The 13773-nt window shown below is 38.3% G+C and overlaps 1 protein-coding gene across 2 annotated transcripts in view; it reads left to right on the top strand.

Annotated features, from left to right (window-relative positions):
- The window catches only part of LOC310924580 (voltage-dependent L-type calcium channel subunit beta-4-like), a gene marked incomplete at both ends in the record, with an annotated part of 29050 nt that extends 20844 nt beyond the window's left edge, over positions 1-8206 (top strand). For both annotated transcript variants that reach the window (XM_083886362.1, XM_083886363.1), the window contains 9 exons: positions 1271-1347; positions 1778-1797; positions 2468-2548; positions 3914-3972; positions 4374-4483; positions 5346-5497; positions 6291-6386; positions 6729-6914; positions 7946-8206. In XM_083886362.1, coding sequence (XP_083742488.1) covers positions 1271-1347; positions 1778-1797; positions 2468-2548; positions 3914-3972; positions 4374-4483; positions 5346-5497; positions 6291-6386; positions 6729-6914; positions 7946-8206 — 1042 coding nt within the window. The remainder of the gene's footprint in view (positions 1-1270; positions 1348-1777; positions 1798-2467; positions 2549-3913; positions 3973-4373; positions 4484-5345; positions 5498-6290; positions 6387-6728; positions 6915-7945) is intronic.
- Positions 8207-13773: the final 5567 nt, after the last annotated feature.

Genomic DNA, 13773 nt, shown 5'->3' with positions numbered 1-13773 from the left:
TGAACTGACAGCCCTAAAAAGTAAAATGTTATCACCCAGTGGTTTAGGCAAAAAATGCCTAATTAATACATTAGTTGAACATGGTGCGTTGTAAAATGTGAAGCTAGAGAAAGCACTCAAAGAGTACAAACCTCAACCAAGGCTTCTCAGTTCCTGAATCCAAATCATCACCAAAAATCTAATAATTTCTTCCTTGTGCCATAATCTATATTTGCAGATCATTAAATCAAAGCATTTTGTCTACTTTTTGAGTTATACTGCTCAGCAAACAGTAATACATTTAAACTCTATTATTAATTCTGATCACTTCCTTCTGTTGCAGTAATTACATAAAATGTTTGAATTTAATAGATGAACTTATCAAAATATGAATTATTATCCTAACTTATTATAATAAATAATTTTATTATTTATTTTCTTGAAAAAAAACAGAACTGTTCCTGTTTGCATCAGTTCATGTCTGTTAAGAATAATTTCATTCCCACTGTGTGAGAAGTTTAGACATAGGGCAAATGCTATTTAACTAATTTGATACCAATATATATTGCAATATATGTCTGTAAAGCAGGGCAATATGGCATATAAATAATATATGGCTATTTTTAGGATATATCCCAATGCACAATATACATCGAGATATAAAGCTCCACACGAGTTGTTTCTCTGGGCTCATGAGAAGTTTTCTTTTGAGATGTTTGTGCTTCTCAAAGGAGAGCGATAATACACTGTAAATACAGTCTAATAAAAAATATATAAATATCCACTGTTTATGATCCATATTACATGATCTTAAAATACAGTTTTTACCTGGTTTATTTCTTTGGCTTTTTAATGTTCAAGGATTTTTAGGAAAAGTCATCACAGATACAGTACCTTATCACGATATGATGCAAATCTAAGAAAATGTCACAATAAAGATATTGATATATTGCCCTTCTTAGACAAATTAATTATGTTATTTTAATAAAGCTTTTACTGTTTATAAATGATTTTTGTTCTTTAGGAGCTAATTTAGTTCAAAATGAAAAATCTAAAATTTAACTCCTGATTATGATCCTCTGTAACTGATTGGCTCCTTGTCGGTTAGACTAATAATCTGAAATAATAGGTAGTATGAACTAGAATTATGATGATTTATTTATGTTTTACACCTTTCCTTTGCAGTGATTGATCATTTTAGGCCTTTTAAAGTGCTCTGTCATTTGCCACATTAATACCACGGTGTGTTTCTTTCTTTCCTCTCTTTTTTATTCCCTCTTGTCTTTTCCAGTAAGTCTGGAGGGAACTCTTCTTCCAGTGTAGAGGATGAGGTATCTGCCTCTATCCGACCACTCATTTCATCAGCAGGTGAGAGCATCAGACAAAGGGAGAGGGATGTTAGCAGCCAGCTTAGAGCCACAACAGCACATAGAGTATAAGCCTCTCAAAAACCATCCCATGTTTCTGTGTAGAGCATAAGTTCACTGCCGTTCAGAGTTGTTTGGTACATTTTCCCATCATCCTCCTCTTCCTCCAGTTGAGGACTGCAGGCGCTCTGAGACTGGAGCTTACCACAGTGTGAACCCAACGTCAAGACTATGAACCCCCCTCTGAAGTGCACTCATGTGATATTGTGAATATAACCATAGGACAATAATAACACTTTTCACATGCTATAATAATATGATATCATTATTATTGCTTCACTTTAATAGGATTGTGATGAAATACAGTGTGTGGCCTCCTCGTTGCCAGCAGCTACTGACAATGCTGTCCCTGTCTTCTCTCCCTCCTACAGGAAAGCAGAAACAGAAAGTGGTAAGTTGGTGACCAGTTGGTAAAACCACCTTGTTTACCATCTACGAGAATGTTGTTGTTGCTGCTGCTTCTGATGCTATCATGAAATGACAGAAACACAAAAATTCTGACACTTTTTTTGCTCCGAGAGAACGTTCCTCATGTCATAACCTGGAGCCCAAAATACTTCAGCCCACTGAAGTTGCCAAAATCATCACCATTTTGATGTTAAGGACACATAAGAGAGCAATTATCGCACTGTTTATATGAAAAACAATTGCATGGAGGCTCCAGTTATGTAATTAAAGACAGGCAATAATAATAAATACAGTAAGTAATTTTGCTCATGTTTTTTTAAACTATGTATGTAGTATTACCACTTAGACATGGTGTGCTGTTATATCTAACTGTGGTATTATGTGAATGGGTTAACGTAGTTAGTCATATTCGTCCATCTATGTTGCAAATAATTGGCTTTGAACCGACTGTATGTCTGAAGTCATTTGATATAATAGTGAGTTTTACATTTCATACATTGTGTATCAACAATTGTTCATTCATTATCATTTGCCACATGTAACAACATGGGGATATATCAGGGTTTGTGACTGTGGTTTAATGTTTCACTGTGCTTGTAAATCAGCTCATTATAAGTTGGCCGCTTCTGATTGAAATATGTTCACACTGACAGATGGAGCACATCCCCCCATATGACGTGGTTCCCTCTATGAGGCCTGTGGTGCTGGTGGGACCCTCACTCAAGGGTTATGAGGTGAGCTACCAGTACAATATTTTTTTTTTTATTGAAGACATTATAAATATCACATAGATTCTCGGTGTTACTGGTGAAAAAACACAGCAAAGTTGACAAGTTGTGGCCATCTTTCCTTCTCTCACCCAAAATAGCTCCGTGTTGACGCAGTTAATAGTGAGTGTGTCAGCATCATCGCCCACGTAACATATCAGACTGCAGCCAGACTAATGAGTCAAAGTCAAAGAGGTCACATGGAAATATGTTGTAGATTTGAGCTATTCTGGAAAAAATTTCCGCATTTAATTGGTTTCCCTGCTTTTTTAAATGTAAAATATTAGTGTCAGTGTGTCATACTGTGTTCGTTATGAGAGACAACAGCAATTAGTCATTATTGGAAGATAAACTGTGCTTAAACTCAATGAGGAACAACATAGTGTATAATAACATTTAAAAAAATAAATACAATTACACAGTGCTGAATAGTTGATAACAATGTTTCCCAAACTTTCTATTTATGGCTTAGAATCAGGATATATAGCTTAGCTTGAAGACATTCACTCAGTCACTGACAGAGAACACGGGGAAACAAACAACTTAAGAAGGGAAGAAGGAAGTGGGGCCAGGTGCTGACAATCAGGGAATTAACCATTACCAAACACTCAGGGAAATTAGGACAACATGAAGGCAGCGACAAAAAAACAGAAAGGGAACTCTCACCAAAATAAAACAGGAAATGACAAAAATGTGACTCCCAAAACAAAACTCAACTAACATCTGCCGATGTTATATAAATAAATATAATATAAATTGTGACATGAGAAAATTTGTGCATAATTTAGATAATTGGAATTGTGTGGGCCATGAAAGGTCATTAATTATAAATAAATAAGTATGTTTTTAAAATCAAGTGTTATATTTGTAAATTGCTGTAAAATAAAATATGGACAATATATTTTAAGAAATACTAAATAGAAATAAAACAAAGCCATGTATATACCAATACTGTGACACTTTATGTATTGGTATCCATACAGGCCTAACATTTCAGGATTCACACTCAATGTTATTTTGTTGATTTTATTTTGTTAATTGTTATTTATGATGATGCATAATTACGCACATTATATAGAACGAGCACCTTGATGTATGCTTTAAGTAAAGTGAAGTTCATATGGATCTTTCTATAATGCAGCATACCTCATCATAATTTTTCATTCTTGGTGTTAAGTAACACACATTTGCATGCATGTAAAAGAATATATGCTGCATCATAAGTCATTATGTAAGATTGTAAAATATAGAGAATTACATTAAGATTTGTCTGCTTTAGGAATATAACATTAAAGCCAGTTTTAAAACTGTATATTCTCTTTGTCTTTCCAGGTAACAGACATGATGCAAAAAGCCCTGTTTGACTTCCTCAAGCACAGATTTGATGGCAGGTGAGACAGTTTGTGTCTGTGATGACCATTCAGATGTCTCTTTTCATTAACTTGCACATTTTATTTTGAAGGGATGTTTTGACTTTTTTGTGTCTGATATCTACTGAGGTGAAGATGTTAACAGCACATTTAAAATGTAATTATCCAACTTTGTAAAAAAATATTATTCTCCCATAAAGAAGAAACAGCCCAGGCAACATGACTCGGGTAAAATGCTGCTAATTTTATTTACATTTTTACTGCCTGTGCATAGTCAATCATGCGATATATATAGGATTTTTGGATTGTATTGGATTATTGTATTGGCTGATACAAAAGTAACATCAGATTCCAGTAATTTATGTACAGTGAATGAATCTTGGATTGTGAAATATTATGAAATATATATATTATTTTTTCAGGATATCAATAACACGTGTCACAGCAGATATATCATTAGCCAAGAGGTCAGTTCTCAACAACCCCAGTAAAAGAGCCATCATTGAGAGGTCCAACACTCGCTCCAGCTTAGGTAAGCATTAAAGATGTGTCATATGTCATTGAGCAGAGGAACACTGCTCTTCATTCTGAATGTAAAACTTTATTCAATTTTCAGTGTATGGATGGATAAAAAACAGATTGTTTTGAAAAACTGAAAATGTTAATTTCTCCTAAGTGAAGTGTCTAATTCTCTCCGTTGAAGCCACATACGTGACGTCACAGAGAAAAGCAGAAAAACTGCACACTGAAAAAAGATTCCACTGATATTGATTTTTCAGGCCGGATATCAATGAGCAATTAATGAGGCCAATAAACAGATACTTGGAACCAATATGCATTTACAGGAATAATTACAAATACCAGGGCAGCAACTAACAACTATTTTGATAGTCGACTAGTCATTGATAATTTAAATGATTAGTCAACTAATGGGATCATACTGTAAATCACACAATTACTCAATGGCTCACTTTAGCCATTTAAAAAGCTTAATATCTTACCAAGTCGTGTCCACATTGTCCAGAACTCCAGCATTTGTCCCCTTCAAATGCTTGTGCATAACTGATGAGCTCGGCTTTGCAAATTTTACACATTATATTTTTCCCTTGGTGTGTTGTGTCCAAATACTCCCATAGCATAGAAAGTGAGATGTTTCACATGGTTTCACATCGATTTTTGTCAACAGCATTGACTTGCAGCCCAATCTTGAATCTGAAATTTTTTAATGAATTCTGTTAAGCAGTAAGAGACTCCAGCCACAGTAAGGCACTTTGTAGAGAATGTTATATATATTATAAAATGCCTCATATTGGCCCTTGAAAATCAACTCCTACTCTGAAAGCTTAAATCAAAACAAAAATGAATTGTGATAACATTTGATGTTTTCTTAACAGCGGAGGTGCAGAGTGAGATTGAGAGGATATTCGAGTTGGCTCGCTCTCTGCAGCTGGTGGTGCTGGACGCTGACACCATCAACCACCCGGCTCAGCTCCTCAAGACCTCACTGGCCCCCATCATTGTCCACGTGAAGGTCTCCTCACCAAAGGTACTTTACTTGCAACATGCAACATGCAACAACAAAGAAATAATGGTTTAAGAAGCTCAGTCACATTCAGAGTTGTTTCCATTTTATTTCGGGAAAATGTGTCAAACTTGAGGCTCGCGGGCCACATCTGTGTTCGGAAGGTGTAGCAATAACATTGTTCTGTATTCTGCATTTGTGATTGTTCTCTGCAAATAATAAAAAGAAAAAAAAACACTCCATGAAATCAAGAACTGGTTCGTAACACAAAATAACAAAACCTATTTTCACTTGAGTTTTCAAAATACTTGCGATAAGACTTGGAGCAATGATTTCTCCGTGAAGCATAAACAACGCACTGACACTGACTGAGGGAATTGGGGACATTATAAAGGGAAGAGGAAATCAAGTGCAGGTGTGTGTGATTACTGAGGATCACCAGGTGCAGTGCATGAGGGAATTAAGGGAAGGTGTGTCAAGGTGGATGCAGTGCCAGCGCGACAGGAAGTGTGAGTGTTTACCAAAATAAAAGGGGAAGTGAACCTAAACCAACACCAAAACATGACATGAACTAAAAACGTGACTTAAAACGAACTAAAACACTAACTAAACAACAAACACTAGCACATCTGCCTCCTCGTGACAATCTGGCCTGCCATTCAATTTTATTCAGCCTGCGAGATAATATGTAATGTCTTTCCTGCTCCTCCATTGACAATACCAAGTTACCTTGCCGGTAAAACAAATAAACATTTGTATATTGTGTTTAGTTTTTATTGTTACGTGCTCTAATCAAATATCTCTTTCTGTTATCCAGGTTCTGCAGAGACTTGTCAAGTCCAGAGGAAAATCCCAGAGCAAACACCTAAACGTCCAGCTGGTGGCAGCAGACAAATTAGCCCAGTGTCCTCCGGTACATTCTCATACTCACCCACTGTCGGCTTGTTGAACTCCTCCTATATGTGTAATTGTGAGGGTTGGTGGTAGAGTGAGTCATCTTTCAATTGGAAGGTTGTGGTTTTGATTCCCAGCTCTGCTAGTCTACATGCCGACGTGTCCTTGGGCAACACACTTAACCCCAGTTTGCAGTTTTTGTGTGAGTGGTATGAAAGATATGTGATAGAAAATGCGCTGCACATAGATGCACTGTATGAATGTGTATGAGTGTAAAATAATAGGTGAATGGCAAAACTGTATAAAGCTATTTAGCATTATCATTGGATCATCTCACTCCCCGTCCTCTGACCTCTTACAGGAAATGTTCGACATCATCCTGGATGAGAACCAGCTGGAGGATGCCTGCGAGCATCTGGCTGAATACCTGGAGGCCTATTGGAAAGCAACCCATACCTCAATGGCGACACCACTAAACCCCCTGCTGGGACGCAACCTGGGCCCCACCACCCTCACCCCCTACCCCACCAGCATCTCTGGACTGCAGGTATATACCTCATAGCTCTGACTCCTATTACAATATTTCTATTTTAAAATATATAACTAAACACTGTAGTGCATACACCAGGCCTGGAAGTGGTGCTGTACTGCTGCCATAGAATTAATGCAAACTTTTTTTTAAAATGGGTTTATATTGCAATATACATATATATACCTTTCTTGCATTTTTACACTTTTCTTAAATTGCTCCTAATAAGCGTATGGCACTCTAAAACATGCTGTGAGAAATGCAAGAAAGTTAAGCTTTAAGCAACAGATCAAACAATAACGACAACAAAGATAAGCTAGCATTTTCCCGAAGTAGTGTATTGGTTGTCTCCACAAAAATGCAAGCTTGGCATTTTGAGCTTGTCCAGGGTATCCACGGGGTCTTAAAAAGTCTTAAATCCAATCATTTGAATTTAAGGCCTTAAAATGTCTTAAATTCTCCTAAAATCTCATAAAAGGTCTTTAATATAATTTTGAAAGGTCTTAAAAATCTATCAACGTTACTTTTATTTAAAACATGCATAAACTTCAGTCTCGCTTTTAAATGTTTCTATTTTTGAGGATGCAATAACATCTACAACTACAACTACAACATGGAACTAAAGTAGGCCACCTGTGATGCCTGGTGAGAATTTATCGAGCACCACTAGCTAGTGTGCTGTGCGCGTGCCGCGGTGTGTTTCAGCTTAGCATAGCAGCGGAGAAAACTTGAAAGCCCATAGCTAAGAAGAATTGTGGCTCCAATTTTCCTTCATGTCTTTTGTACTTTTTTGCCAGTATGGATTTGAAATGGGTCTTAAATTGTATTCATTATGGTCTTAAAAAAGTCTTAAAAAGTCTTAAATTTGACTTGTTGAAACCTGCAGAGACCCTGTTGTCATACTCTGAGACCTGTTTTCAGAAAGTTTTTGTGTGGATAAAAAAAAAACACTGGCCTTGCTAATTTGATGCCAACCACACCATATTTTGTGTATTGACTGTGTTTTTCTGACCTCACCTGTGCCACTGGTATGTTTATATGATTCGTAGAGCCAAAGAATGCGACAGAGCAACCACACGGGGGATCACTCCACCCCGAATGAACGACGCAACCTGATGACGTCGGATGAAAACTACCACAACGAGCGGGCGCACAAGGGACGCAACCGCATGTCGTCCAGCTCGCAGCACAGCCGAGAGCAGCAGGACCCTTACCAGGACTACCAGGACCCCTATCAGGATGCATACAAACCACATCGCAATCGCAGTTCACCTGGCAGCTACAGCCATGACTCCCGGCACCGGCTCTGAGCCCACCTCCCCCTCTCCCACTAAGGCACAGATGGCCCACATTCCACCCCAAACAAACCCTGCAACGGAGACAAGATGGTCCCTAATTGTACCTTTGTGATGATTTGATTTGTTTACCCGACATGAATTATCTTTCCAAGTCAAACAAAGTCATATTCAGATGTCAGGTAATTGTTTTTTTGTTTTATTTATTTTTTATTTATTTATTTATTTTAAAGAAGCTGCAGGGTGATTCCAACAGTCAACAGAGTGAGTGGTCAAGAGGTTCAGGAAGCCAATGTTAAACGCTGTCAAACAAATAACTGTGAGTGGGACCTTTTGGAGTTTGAACGAACAGAGGCTCAGCAGACGTGCAGCACAGACTGAGCTTGCTGACTGACCGTGTCAGCAGGCTAATTCTTGACACTGGTGATGGTGAGACATGCGTGGGCATCTAAATGCCTGGGACATCACACTGGGGACCAGTCGGGAGACTGCACACAGACTGCACACAGACTGCACACAGACTGCTGAAAGCTGCTGACCCTCGTCCTGGGTCATGTATAAATCCTCTCTCTCCATTTAGCTTCTTGCATGCTGATAGATGACCAACCTCCGCATCCACTTCATTTGACATTTTCTACCCAGCGTTGTGGAAACTCACACAAAAAGGAAGAGATACAGAGGTCTGATTTTCTAAATCATCTGACCTGGTCTGTGGCAGAGAGTGCAGGCTGCTAGTTAAAAAAACAAACTAAAAAAAAATAAACGGTGCTTCAAATTCCCAAACTATTTTGCTATTTGAGCATCATTTTGAGCACGGCCAGCTTTTCTGTAGCATAGCTTTAGGATTTAATTTTGGTGAAGACCCTCACCGTCATAAACGTAAGGTGATTGTGATGGTGCTGGGATCAGAGCTCAGTTTACACTGTAAGGGAAGGCAATATGCTTCTGTTTGAAACAGTTAGCACTTAGAAAAGGAAATAGTTGTGATAGTATAGTGAAATATAATAGCATTTGAGATGCATTTGATGTTATTGAGATGTGGATTGGCATTAAAACCAAGCTTGGGTTGTTCTGTCTGATATTTTTTTTTGTCCCTGACAGCGTTAAGATTACGATTAGGGATTATTATTGTTTCATATATATATATATATATATATATATATTTAAGGTAAAACAATGTCGTTTATTAAGTGAATATGAAGTCAGTGTTCCCTCTGACTTCATAGTTTTAGGGCACTTGAGCATTAAAAATGTGACATGGCAGGATCAGTTGCATCATGTTCATTCTCTGTGTAGCTGGCATGTTGTCCTGACTGCAGAGCATGTTCCCTCCAAACGTGAAAAAAAGAAAATAATAGAATCCTACTGTAATCAACGTTATATTTGTATAGGGAAACTTTCTCTGAAAAAAAAAAAAAGAAAAATGAGGCCAAGAGAAATTATCTTTCTGAAACCCTGAGGTTTGTAACTCAGTCGTGGCGCACCAAAAACGTAGTGTTGGTTTTTGATATTCAGTGGATTGCATGAGTTATATGAGGGTAATCTGAAACAACTGTCAAACAGTGATGTAGCTCCAGCCCCCACCAACACACTTAGCTCAGCAGAACTACTGCGGTTTGCTAATAAGGCTTGTTATCATTATTTTAACGTAAATAAATAAAAAAAAGGATTGTGATTGTGATTTATCTTATTTAGTGGCAGGACAAAGGCCTTTGTCAGTGACATTCCACTCACCGGGTGGAAAAAGGAAATGTGTTTTTGGAAAAACATGAAAGAAATTACTGTTTGCTATTAATGTCTATACTCTAAGATTAAGTTTTACAGAATCAAGTCAATATTGATATATGGATAATCATTGGAAAATCAATCATTGAAACTAAATTAAACTGTCTACAAAATATACAAACTGTAAAAATATACTTTAAACCTACATTGTCAATCTTTAGACATGTATTAATCCTTGTAATTGAGCAATTTATTTTCTGTCGAATCTATTATAACCTGTCACACTGCCAGAAAAATATATTTTTCAAAAAAAAAAATCAAATACTGTATGTGAGGAATTTGACATTATTTGACATTATAGACACATCCTAAAGCTGTTATTTTAATGAACTATTACTCTTTTTCCCCTCTGTCATAAATTAAGTACAGTATTGACAGCTGCAGCACCATCAAATAATTCTCTCATCAGATAAATACAAGTGCAATACATCATCCTTTTCCTTAAGTATAATATCTATCCACATCGACTTATTACAATGTTTATATTCTTATTTATTTTCATGACTGAATTCCTTTTTTTCTTTTGTTTTTAATTTCACGATGTACAGCCATTTTTATATTCCGGAAAAAGTGATATAAAAAGGATGTCCTACATTTAGGACTCTCAAGTGACTCTCCCTTTGACAGCCTGACACTAATTAGAGTTAAGTGTTGTCCCCTCTCCTCACTGACAAGCCTGACCTGATATTCTGATCCTAATTTTTGATGTGAACTTCATATTAGGCAACATACGCTGAATGAATCAATTCATTCACCATTCACCAGTAACTAGCTACTAATTAGCATGTATATTAATGGAAAACTGACCCTTTATTAGTCATTACAAAGCACCAATACAATATCAAAATTTGAATTGGTAAATTTTGCTTTACATCACCCGCTAAAAATCCCCCCATCTGTGGTTTCCGATGTAGTGTTTGGGATTCACTGAGATCCCATCCATCCATCCATCATCTACTGCTTTATCCACCTGAATTTGAAATAGAAAACAAATCATGTCCAATAAATGATTAACTACAACTTAACTTGTGCATGTTAAATAAAACTTATGTGCAGAACTTTTGACTGAAAGTGAGGGAATTTTTTTTAAAAAGTAGTTTGGGGACTGAAAAAATATTGCCATGTGCTGTGGGTCTATCTAGAGCAGTGGTTTTCCAAGTGTTAGGAAAACTAGACCCCACTTTAGCATGGGGAATATATTCTGACCCTATGGCTGGGGTCAATTTTAGAGTGTCAATTTAACAATGGGGATTGGGTGCCTTGCTCAGGGTACCCCAGCCCTTGACCCACTGGGGACTAGAACTGGCAAACCTCTGGTTACTCGCCAAATTCCGCTTGGCCATGGGCTGCTTGAGACAATCAGAGGGGATTTCCAGACCAAGCATCCCATTCCACTCTCTCTGTGGATGCTCTAATATGATTACATGTTTGCCCTCATGACCTGTGGAAGTAGATCTGAAATAAAACACACTACTCTCATTCAAAGACCTCAAAATAAAACAAAACAACTCCACCCTGGCCTTTGTTTACATGTTTCACCTTTACCGCACCTTTGTCTCAAAACAAATCCATTACATTTTCTATCCCCACAGATTAATGCTCAAGGTGACCATAAAACACAAATATAAAATGATTTTCTTTGATAAAATGTCGGGGAAAAAGAAAAACAAATAATCATTGTTTATTCCAGTAGATAAGTAATAGATGAATATTTGCTGGCAATTATTTTTATATAATGAAAAAAAATGTACATATTTGTCTTTGAGAGATGCTTTTTGCTGTATAAATATGTGCTGAGATGAGTTGACGTCCCCATACAGGACATTTGGAACTACAGTGGCGTCCAGTATACAGAGTTTTGGTGATGTGCAATCCAAAAACAGCATGCCATTTTAAAAATGAGGAACTCCATGTACTGTACTATGCAACCGCAAACTGTGTACATCGCTTCATGCTGTGGCTTCTCCAACCAACCTTTTTCCACACATCTCCATCTGAACTTTTAAGGGAGTTTCTGTGTTAGTATTTTATTTTCCTGAGGAAGATGAAAACCTAAGCAGCTAATGCGGTATTGCATGCATAATATACCATTCTAATTTATTAAAAAAAAAGAAGAAAAAATAATGAATTTGGAAGAGGATGTGGTTAAGGCAAGGGAACAAGTGAGTTAAAACATTTCTTTTTGAAAATAAAAGCGTGGTTCTGAAGTTGTCTCAAATAAGTTTTCATGTTTAGCTACTAATTTATCACAAAAACACACACAAACAGGGTAGCTGTTTACTAGCTGTCTACTGTTAAACAACAAATAGTACTTTGTTTACAATTGCTTAACTGTGAAAGAAATACAACATAAATGCTATAAACGGTAAATGTAGCAGTGTTTGTATGGGGGCAGCCATCTTGTAATCCCATGTCGGGGTTGGGGGCGTTCCTGACCTCAGACAAGTTCTAACTCTCATGGAAAGCACCATCACACTGCATGTTCCAAGTGACTACATTCTGATATTTTCAGTGATGCAGTCAGTATGCAGGTAACTACCATATATCCACTACTCTCATACAACCACTTAGAGATGCACAATGACAGAACTTGCATTAAAGCTAAACTTACCTTTCTTGCATGTCTCACAGCACTTTTTTCAAACAGCAAAATTTGAACATGAACAGCTCCGCCTCCCTCAAAGTCCCACCCTCCAGGGCGGAACGGCAGCAGCCATGCGCATGTGCGATTCATTAGCAGCCTGGACACAGAGTGCAAAGGTTCTCCGCTCTACTCTGACTATAGGCTGGGACTGTGGAGGTTAATGTGCTTTGGGAGGGGATCCACATGAACACGATTGAGTATCGCAGCAACATCACCACTCACAATGTTAGGTTTTAATCACTCCTGCTCTACCTGGCCGAAGGAGATCCTACGGGACGCGGCCCCAAACAATGGAGCTTCACCCTCACCTCCGCGGAAACGCAGGAAGAAACATCGGGGGAAAAGGGCTGGAATCCGCAACAGACTGCGAGCGAGTGCACACCGTCCACTGCTGCCCAGTATCCTGCTGGCTAATGTCCAGTCCCTGGACAACAAGCTGGATGAGATCAGGGCCCGTGTACGTTATCAAAGGGCCATAAGCGACTGCAATGTTCTTTGTTTCACGGAGTCATGGCTGACCCCCGCTGTGCCAGACCACGCCATTGTTCCTGCAGATACTTTCTCCGTGTTTCGCATGGACAGAACCAAGGAATCTGGTAAAAGCAAGGGAGGAGCGTGTGCTTCATGACAAATAACAACTGGTGTTATCCGAGGAATATCTCAGTCCTTTCACGTTCCTGCTCGCCACATCTGGAACATCTGGCGATTCTTTGCCGACGCTTTTACCTGCCCAGGGAACTCACGTCGGTCACCATTGTTGCTGTTTACATCCCACCACATGCGGATACGGACACTGCTTTGGCTTCACTTCACGACACAATAAACACACACCACAACAAGCACTAACAAAGCCAATCTCACAAAAGTTTTGCCGAACCTTTTCCAGCATGTGACATTCCCGACCAGAGGAGGTAACACGCTGGACCACTGCTATACCCTACTTAAGGACAGCTACAAAGCCACTGCACTGCCGCCATCTTCCTCATGCCGGAGTATAAACAGAAGCTAAAAGCAGACAGAGGATAGAGGACGTAAAGAATCATCAGCGGCTGTGGATACTTCGCTAGCAGAGGAATTAAACTCCTTTTTTGCTCGCTTTGAGATCTCTAGTGTCGCAACTAGCGCTAAGGCGGAGGAGCCCAGCTTATACACC

The sequence above is a fragment of the Microchirus variegatus genome, assembly GCF_963457635.1.
Source record: "Microchirus variegatus genome assembly, chromosome: 1".
Lineage (NCBI taxonomy): Eukaryota > Metazoa > Chordata > Actinopteri > Pleuronectiformes > Soleidae > Microchirus > Microchirus variegatus.
The sequence above is the reverse complement of the archived record's forward strand: the minus strand, read 5'-3'. Positions and strand labels throughout refer to the sequence as shown.